Below are 10,000 nucleotides of genomic sequence, written 5' to 3'. Positions count from 1 at the left end.
GTGAGCTCACATTCCAAGAATAAAATTTATGAGAACGGTGAGGATGTTAGAGAGAAAATTGAAAATTGATCGTCAGGTGCTCTCGTCCTCCACGTGACCTCAAATTTGATCATTGGCGGTTTTTATACTAGAGACGCATAATTCGTGTGGGACGAACTTGGGCAAACATTTTTTCTGCGTCTGTTAAATTCGTCTAGTATAAAGACGGGCACGGGACGCATCATGCGTCTGGACGAAGGATCTACTTTATTGCGTCTTCGGAGACGCACTAAACTGGATAGTTCGTCCAGACGAATTATGCGTCTTGTGCCCGTCTTTATACTAGACGAATTTAACAGAAGCAGGAAAAAATGTTTGCCCAAGTTCGTCTCAGACGAATCATGCGTCTCATATAGTTCGTCCCGTCTTTACACTAGACGGATTACATGAGAGACGCATGATTCGTCTGGATGGATTATGCGTTTCTAGTATAAAAACGGCCATTTCTTGTCGTTAGGGACTTTAAAATCTACGATGGGACGTCGACGAAAACGTCACCTCAAAATATAATTTTGCTCTATTATAAGTCTTTCGCAATTATTCCATCTCATTCACGTCGTACAATGTGGGCGAACTATCCTAAAAATAAAACGGTATGAGTGGTTTCAGACTGAAAATAGAGAATGAAAGATTCCCTGTTGCATGCTCACGTTGTCGTCAAAACCTAAAATTTGGTGATTTCACGTCGTCATGCAGAAAACCGCAAAAATATGAGCAATAATCCGTGCCGCACGTGCAGCACAATTATTTATGCTCTTTTAACCAATGATATCACTGTTTTGCGGCGTTGTCGTTGACGCCGTCGTCGTAGATCTTAAGCTCCCTGTTGTCAAGACGAGAACGACAAAGAAATGTATTAAAATGTAAAACGCACGAGCAGGGCGTGCAGAGCTATTGTTTTTGCTGAATTAAACCTATTGTTACGTGGTGTTCTCGTAGCCGCCGTCCTCGTCTTGCTTAAGGGCCCTTTTGCTTTCCCAAGAGAATCCTACGTCAAATTGAACCCTCTGGATACCTGAGGAGAACGTACTGCCTTTGTAATTTCGTCTGCAAATGGTTGGTTAGACTTTCAAGTCTTCTTGGATATGGACCATAAACCGTCGGCCCCGTCGCGAAATATCTTCCATGCTCGTAAATTCCCTGTGGGACGTTGAAGAACGCACACACTATTTGAGAAGGGCAGGGCACTGGAGTTCCCAGTGTTGTGGTTTGATCTGAATTCTCCAACAAAATGTGTCTGGCTTGCCAGCGTCGTCCATGAAAGTTGAAGGTGCCTTTCATCTCATGCAGTTATTTCTGTCACATATTTATTGATGAAGTTTCAATGTTCATTTTTTTTAGTTTCTGGACCACCTCCCCATTGGAGCCACAGAACCTTCTGTCCTAGAAGAAAAGGAGATTGATGTTGTTTCAAAGGTAAACTGCAAAACTTGTAAGGCGGTCAAAAATATATTATTGTGTGGTTGTTCATGCAAACGCGTCTTCGTCAAGTGAAAGCCATTTTCTATTTTGAATCGCAAAGTGAAATTTAGATCAGTTTTCTGTGGTTTTCAAAATAAAGAGTAGCGAGATAAAAACGTGACTTTTCGGCGACGACATGTTACCATTATCAAATGCAAATTATGGTAAGTTAGGTAACGTTATATAAATTTAAGGATAGAGAGTGGGAAAATACATTAAAATAGATGAGGCGGGGATAAACAAAAGAGTGAACGAGATTTAAATAAATAGTTTCGCTGGAATGGAGTCATTTTGAGTTCAGAATTACTCCATTCCAGTGAAACTATTTATTGAAATTTCGTTCTTTCATTTGTTTATCCCCGCCTCATTTATTTTAATGTATTTTCCCACTCTCTATCCTTTATATAACGTTAACTAATTTACAATAATTTGCATTTGATAATGGTGACATGTCGTCACCGAAACGTCACGTTTTTATCTCGCTACTCTTTATTTTGAAATGCCCAGCTCAAGAATGTATATAAACTAACTCGCTCACCAGGAATTCTCTGATGCTCATTGGGTAGAGCAACCGTCATGCAGGTGTTACCTGCCTGCCTACCTGCAACCCTCACAGCCTGCGTAGCTGGCGGGAGGCAAATAGCGAGCGGAGAATGGGGAAGGGCGTGGCGTGGCTTCGCCGCTCGTTATTTTTCTCCCGCGCCGACAATCCCGCCAGCTACGAAGGCTACGACTCTCATTTCCTTGTCCTAAGTTGCCTCTTCGCCCGTTATCAAGCAACTGGCGTATCAGACTGAAGCTGTTTTACGGGTTGCTAAAGGTAAACCGCCACCTGCTGTCGCAGTTCGCTCTGACGAAGGGCTCCCGCTCGAAACGTCTTCTCGTAGATCTTTCTTACGATGGTTATTTAACAAAAGTAAAACGCGCGCTCTGATTGGTGAATTACCCATTTACTATTTGCCCATGGGTAAATGGTTGTGACGAAAACACTGACACGTACGGCGCGAAAGAAATGCTCTTACTTCAAACTGCAATAATGCCCGACCAGAGTACCGCCGAAAATGCTGAAATTTCTTCGCAGCTTTATGAAAAAAAAGAAGACTTAAAAATGTCATGTTTTAACCCGTTAGCCGATGTTTTGTCTGAGCCACTTCGAAAGCGATTTGCAAACCTCAGTGAAAGCCAGCTCGACGTATTGGTGAGCGAGAGGCATTGAAAGAAGACAAAGGATGTGACAAACTGTATAAAACAAATAGTAAACGGTTCAGCGTGTACTATGGAGTTATAGGTGCACGCGGGAGGTTTACCGTTATCAACCCGTTTGATAAAGCCAACTTCTTCGTGTTTCATTCCATAACCGACGCCGCATCAAAGTTTAGGTTCACGGATGAAGAATGCATAGAAATCTTGACTCACACTAGGTCTGTCTCAAAAACCCAACATTCAAAATTCCATCTAATTCAATCCCTATGAAAACCTAGAATAGTTACTCTGGGATGGTGCCTCTGGTAGTTCCACTTTTTTAAAATGGTAATTTATCTGCATGTTTGATGCAGAAATGGAGAAGTAGCACTTCGACACTTTCTCTGGAAGAGGCGGACGATCTCCAAGCTGTTGTAAACGATGCATTCGCTTCAAGGTTAAGTAGAGACGAAGATGAAGGTGAGTGTTTGTGTTTGATACAATTGTTCACTACTCACGCGCGAGCAACTTGAAGCGCAGTTTAATAGGAGGCAAAGAGTGAGGCCAATTTACTTTAAATTCAGGGAATTGTTGCCCATGCAAACGTTGACTCAAATCGCGTTTTTTTTTAAAGGAACTTTTCCTAGAACGTATTTAACATACTGGACCCAGTTGTTCATAGTTTCAAAGGAAAAGTCGCTATTTAACACTTTCAATTTGTGCAGAGATTTCATTATTTGTTCACGTAACAGTGAGTATTCACACTTCGAGCACATGTAAGTAAAGCAGTGCACGAAAACGATGGTCAACCTTTAACGGGAAGTCTATTATACTCCCGGCTGGATGGTGATTTATCTGGACAATGAACATCTGGTGTCTTGTCCTATGAATTTGAAAGGTAATTTGCGCCATTAGTATTTTGGTCTTTCTCTTATTTTAGAAGAAGAGGTCTGGTATGATGCAAAAGAGTATCATTTGGAGGAAAGGTATGCTTACTGACAACTAGAAATGACACACATTTTGTTTAAATTGCGAAGGTTGATGACAGAGGTAATTAGTGATTACCCGGGTTGTTACATTTTATTTCATTAGCTTTGCGAAACACTTTCTGAAAGAGGAAAACAAAGAAACGAATACGAGATAATAGGTAACGCTGGAAAACACAATGGCGGGACAGCACATCGATTGTTGAGGAACCGTATTTTAGAAGCAGTCACTTTTTCTTCGAAAACTTTCGTTTAGGTCTTATGGATTGAAAGTACAATACAGAGAGCTGACTGTCGTTTGGGTTTTTTAGGATAATTCCTTGGCAATAGCCCTTTTCACGGTTAGTTTTTCTCATTTGCATTACAATGTAATCTAGCGTGTCTGTGAGGCAATTTCGGGCTATTTTGTACTTTTAACCCGAAATTGCCTCGCACCCACGTTAGATTACATTGCAAATGAGAAAAAGTAACCGTGAAAAGGGCTCTTAAAATGTCGTGTTATTTGCTAAGCAATGAAAGCCAACCATAGTTGTCTTCTCATTCCCTTACACAAGGTTATGACTGTCAACTCAGTGACTCAAAAATACAGTATTGAAAATAATATTTCTTCCGTAGTGGAACATGTGTTCTTGTTGACGTATTGCAGATTTAATCGGACAAACAATTACCCACCCTGCTAGCAGAGCCTTCTTTTGCTTGCTCGATTTTGGCGTTCGCGAGAAAGACTCTGCATGAATCGAGTAAGATCTTTATTGAATATGCGCTGCATGTTGCCAGGATACAGTCTCGAACCGAAGCCTAATATGCCAGATCTCGCCGCCATCTTGGTTTTTCATGGTACAGCGGGCTCAATTATAACCATCGGTTTTGTCAATAAACGGACGCTCGCACTGGAAAAACCGGTTTGACGAGAGAAAACAAGATTGACTAGTCCAGAGGTTCGGGCTGCGGCGGCTTCAACGAGTTGACGCGATTTGGGCAGAGGCTCCTTTTCTCCTCCTCAGTAAAGAAAAAGACAAAAGAAGGCTCTGCTCGCAGGGTGACAATTACCATAATATAAGCAGCCACTGAGCCAAGAGATCGCGCACTGGTGGCTCAGTTGGTTGAGCACAGGGCTGCTATTCTAAAATCCGAGGGTAAATAAAGATTAAGATTTATGATTATATGATGAAGTCCTTATTCCACTTCTTCAAGTGAAGCAGCACTAAGGAATATTTTGAAAGCAGACACGTTTGTATACGCGCTTGGTTTTGAATCATTTGTTGCATTTTAGCTGAAAAAAAAAAATTATTGACTCTCGATTTATGTGGAAATGGTAAAGTCTGAGGGATAGAGAGCACAGGCAAGACATTAGTTTGTTGTCCTGTCATTACGTCTGACCATAATTTAAAATTGGTCTGGTAATTTCGAATCTTAGTCAGATAATGCTCGATGACCGATAATAATTCAATTTGCAGTACTGTAACGGGCAGGTGATGATTGCTTAAGCCGGGATGAATAAACAACTCCAGTGTAATATCTTCCCAGTAGAGTATCGGCGTCGTGATTTGGCACTTGTAAGCAATATCACATTTTTTTTGTATTATGGCAGGCATAACGAAGAACAACCAGCCGCCAACAGGGTTGCTAAAAACGTTAATAAGATCAAGATGACAGGAACGTTTACCATCAGAAAGGTATTGGTTGTTTTGGTTGTTACTGTGCGGTGGTCAACTTTGAACCTATGCTCCTCTTACCACTGCACTCCCCTCTGTAGCCGTTATTTTAATCTCTTACTTCACAGTACTAATTTTAATCTTAAATGGTTACTGTTCAAATCTATACATTACGATGAAGTGTGAATAAACTGAACTGAACTGAATTGAACTTTGTACTAAACATTCAATCATTTCGTTATCAGCTTCTGATAACAGTTGACAAAGCCATTGAACTTACGCCAAACGACGCGCCATATCTGAGTCTGGAAATAAAAGACCTTGGAGCTGATGTGACTGTTTATTCTTGGAACACGCAAGCTCGGATTAAACTCGGATTTATTCAGCTCTTGGACAACCATTGGAAAGGTATTTTAGTTGTATTTAAGTAACTTTAAGTTAAGGCTGAGTCGAACTTAAATAACCTGATTGCTTCCTTCAATTTCGCAGAAACGTTTTAGCAGACCACCATGAGTAATCTCTCTTTCTTACTGCAGATGTAGACGGGTCTAATCTTTGTGTTCTGACATCTTCCTCTGGACAAGACTGGATCACGGTGAATTACATTAAGGTATTTTTCTATCCCATTACTTCAACTTGAAAATAAATATGGGGATGAACGCATGAAAGAATACAAAAAAAAAAAGGAGAAAGGGAATGAATTCTGTTTAAGTGATGAGAATAAATGCCTTCAATTGCTGGACCACGGACAGGCGAGTTTCAAGTCAACTCACATCAGTGAAATGTTGCAGCATGGAACATATTCTTAATTTGGTATACCACAAATTCACATCAAATCAAGTCAAGTCAAATTTTGAGTTTGAAAGGGAAGAGAAGAGTTGATTTGATCTTAGAGAGAACCAAGAACATTATCGAGTTGTACCAAGGAGCACGGAAATCGATGGCGAGCGCTCAAAATCGACTTTTTTTCTCAAGAAGCTCAATTTGTTTTTGACAGGCTGATCCTACTGGCCCTGAGTTTAAGACAAAGTTTGGTTCAGTCGAGCAGTTTATGGAAGTGAGGTTTAGTTCTTTGAGGATGACAGCTAAGCAAGAAGCCATAGCAAGTTTTCAGATATTTGTGCTTAGTTTGTTTCAGAGGTAAAGTAACTTCCCTGGTTTCAGTTTTCTTGATTTTGTTTCTTGATTTTTTCCCCTCAATTTATCTTATTTACGTCTTCTTATGCTTTAGCATGTACAACCCATAAATTTTGGTAATATTTCTTAATCACTACTCACCTCGATTAGACCACTATTGTGGGTAGTTCTCTTGCCTGTTTCAGTTTTATTAATTGAAGAAGTATGCTATGTTCTTTTTGGCAAAATAAAGGAATGGTTGTATTGTATTGGTTGTATTATTGATACGGTTTTTCAGTGTAGTCTCGCGCGATTTGAAGGTTAGATAAGCCGGCGCTGTATTCAGATTGCATTTTGATGTGTAGTGTCGGGAGAGAACCAGATTGGAAGGCTGTGCCCCAGCGACTTCTGGAGACGATCCCTGAGGAAGATCAACTCGAAGACAGCTCCTATGTTTCCAAAGGTTTGTTTTAACTTCCAAGCCTTCCAAGCTTTGTCCACATCTTGTGATTTTTTTTTTCCCAGAATGGGTGAATTTCCCAATAACTGTCTGACTGACATTTCATTGAAACTGTGAAGAGAATTTACATACCGATCACTCATGGAGTCAAAGGGATAATTAAATGGTAGCAGAAACACATGATCTTGAAGCTTGTAACTTGCAACTCTTTTCCTTGGAGCAAAGCTGGGGATTTTAGGACGCCAATTTTATGCCCAAAATATGAAAAAAAATGAGATCGATGCTGCACGCGCGGGAAAATGCACAAGCTACGTTACATCCAAATAAGGAAATTTTTATACTAAAAAAAAACCCAGCTCTGAACCAGTTTTAAAGGCCCTCCCTCAACCGACAGGCATTGCGTGCCGTGGAACAATTTTCATATATGGAAATCCCGTCAAAGCTGAAATCCATCCAATCAGATCGCTACGATAAGCAATGCGGATTTCCATAACAAAAACAAACGGTCGAAAAGTCTGTCGGTTGAAGGTGGAACTTTAAACGCTTTAAGGTCATGAGCTTCTAATGGAAGAGAGAACTATGATGGGACTATTGGCTGATTTGTCGCGGTTCTCGTTGCAGAAGGAAAGTTGCAAGGGAACTCCGACATTGTCAACTTCAAGATTGTTTCAGAAATGGAAGACGTGACTGTGACACTTAGTTCCATGGATCGTTATGTCGGAAAAATAGAAGTCAAAGGTTAGTCTTGATTTCAAAAGAATTATGGCATGCCTTTCAGGTCCCTTAAAGTCCTTGTAAAATAAGGTATCGAAATCTTATACTTGCTTAAAGTGCCCCTGTGACCAAAAAATCAATTCATATTTTTCTTTGGATTTCAAAACTATGTTAACAAAACACTAAGTGACCCACGTTTTAAGCCTTGATTTCAAAAAGACACCTCTTTATTTTAACTGTAATTTTCCTATTTAATGGTCAGCCATTACTAACATTATGTTCTTGAGAGAGCTGGATCGAGGAGAAAATGACGTCAAAGGCTCACTAGTTTAAGAATGCAATACGTGTGTACGCCGCAGAATTAATATGCAAATATGGGGCTTTAAGCTTTCAGACTTTTAAACTCACGCTTTGCATATATAATAAGCTGCGTTCACACGCTGAAATTTTAAGCTAGTGAGCCTCTGACGTCACTTTTCCCTGGATTCAACCGTCTGAGGTCCAATCGGTCAGTTTTGGACGTGAGTAATGGCGGACCGTGAAATCCAAAACTTACACTCAAAGTAAACGGCCTTTGGATATAAATCAAGGCTCAAAATTTTGCTAGTCGGGTGTTAAGCGAACACACTGGCAAAATCTGAAGGAAAAAAGGAAATGGTTTTTTCGATCACAGGGGCACTTTAAGTTAGTCTACTTTTTCTAAATTCGTCGCGTTGCACTGAAAACCTGAGATCGACGGGATAATCGCAACAGCCTGTTCCAGGCTCCCAGAAAGTCGGGAAAGCGAAAAGTATAAACTGCGCGCGAAAAACGCGTGGGAGATAGGGGGTGTGTCGAGGCAATGCCAGCACCCACGCGTTTTTCGCGAGCTGGTTTTGCTTTTCGCTTTCCTGACTATCTGGGAACCTCGAACAGGGATCGCAAAGGTCTTGAGATAGTGCAAACCTTTTTCTTGAAGCAGCGTTTTGGTCGATAAAAATAACAATTGGCCTTAGTAATAACCCTCCTCGTAGTCCGAGGACTGGATTACGTGGGCTCAGTTCAACAAGATTAGGCCGAAATCATGTTAGACGCCCCTGGTTTCCGTGAGAAGATCCAATACACGATTTCACGGCCTTTTAGTCATAGTCTTTACATGTTTTGATTAAGCAACTTGTGAACGATCTATTTAGGTAGAGTACACTGTGCTATAGCTCTACTATGATATAACTGAATATATCTGCTTTCAGTCTCTGTAATCCCGTGTTCATTCTATTTTTCTAGGTTTGTTCTTTTTTCCTTAGGGTTTAGGGTTAGGGTTAGGGTTAGGGTTCACTGAGTCTCCTTTAATGGCGGTTGCGTAATTAGGGAGTTTAAGCAAAGACTACGGCTACGGCAACGCCACAAAGCTAGAATATTATTGGTTAAAAAAGGAAAAATACTCGTGCTGCACGTGCAACACAAATTTTCGTGCATTTCTCTGCCGTACTCCACAAAATCACCAAATTTTGAGTTTTGACGACAACGTCAGCATACAACAATGAACCATTCATTTTCTGTTTTGACTTCAAAACCGTTCGTACCCATCCAGTTACAGGATATTTCGCCTGTTTTGTACAAAGTGAACAAGATGGAATAATCGCGAAATACTTGTGATAGCGCTATGTTCGATTATGCAATGACGTTTTCGTTTCCGTAGTCGTCGTCTTTGCTAAAACTCCCTATTAACTCTACTGAACCTTTAAAAAAACCGTTCTTTTGTCGCTTTTATATGACCTTTTTTGTGTCACTTCCGATCCTAATATAAATGTGTTTCATAGGTCTGAATGTCAGCGTAGATATCATTCCGTCCAAAACAACCATTACTACCAGGTAAGCGAACATCACTCGCAGATGATATTCTTTGTTTTTTAAAGGAACCTCTTGAAGCATCCTTGTTTCGTCCGGAAACAAATTTTACAAGGATTTTTATCGTGGATTTTTTTGTTGTACCTATTCATTTTGTAAATACACATTTAAATTTAGATTTAGGGTGCGTTCGATTGAGCCTATTCCAGAATAAGAATGAGTGGAGTGATGATTTAAAACGGTATGTCTGGCGTTTTGAAGCGACAAGGATAATAAATGCTTGAAGTAGCATTTTAGCAAATGTTTGACAATTTTAATGCGAATGAATCTCCGTAAAAACGAAGGATTTCTAACTTCTATTGCATGTATTCCTATTCCTGAATACGGTCAATCGAACGCACCCCTAAATTGTGTTGTTTCAAGGATGCCGTCACAAACTACTTTGCGTGGCCATTTCCCCAGAAAATTGGAAAGTGGTTTATGGCCTTAATTCATCAATTTCCCTTGATCTGTCGTAGATAAAGTAACTGATAACTTTTCCATATTTTGAGGGCGTACCA

General features: G+C 40.3%; 1 protein-coding gene across 1 annotated transcript in view; it reads left to right on the top strand.

The window, feature by feature from the left end:
• Positions 1-10,000, top strand: part of LOC138052893 (intermembrane lipid transfer protein VPS13C-like) — a 126,760-nt gene that overhangs the window by 33,414 nt on the left and 83,346 nt on the right. Inside the window, exons 31-40 of the mRNA XM_068899488.1 lie at positions 1,381-1,455; positions 3,057-3,162; positions 3,623-3,668; positions 5,260-5,344; positions 5,569-5,731; positions 5,860-5,933; positions 6,321-6,463; positions 6,805-6,902; positions 7,521-7,637; positions 9,413-9,464. Of these exons, the coding sequence (XP_068755589.1) occupies positions 1,381-1,455; positions 3,057-3,162; positions 3,623-3,668; positions 5,260-5,344; positions 5,569-5,731; positions 5,860-5,933; positions 6,321-6,463; positions 6,805-6,902; positions 7,521-7,637; positions 9,413-9,464 (959 nt within the window). The remainder of the gene's footprint in view (positions 1-1,380; positions 1,456-3,056; positions 3,163-3,622; positions 3,669-5,259; positions 5,345-5,568; positions 5,732-5,859; positions 5,934-6,320; positions 6,464-6,804; positions 6,903-7,520; positions 7,638-9,412; positions 9,465-10,000) is intronic.

The sequence above is a fragment of the Montipora capricornis genome, chromosome 6 (genome assembly GCF_036669925.1).
Source record: "Montipora capricornis isolate CH-2021 chromosome 6, ASM3666992v2, whole genome shotgun sequence".
In the NCBI taxonomy this organism is placed as follows: domain Eukaryota; kingdom Metazoa; phylum Cnidaria; class Anthozoa; order Scleractinia; family Acroporidae; genus Montipora; species Montipora capricornis.
The sequence above is the reverse complement of the archived record's forward strand: the minus strand, read 5'-3'. Positions and strand labels throughout refer to the sequence as shown.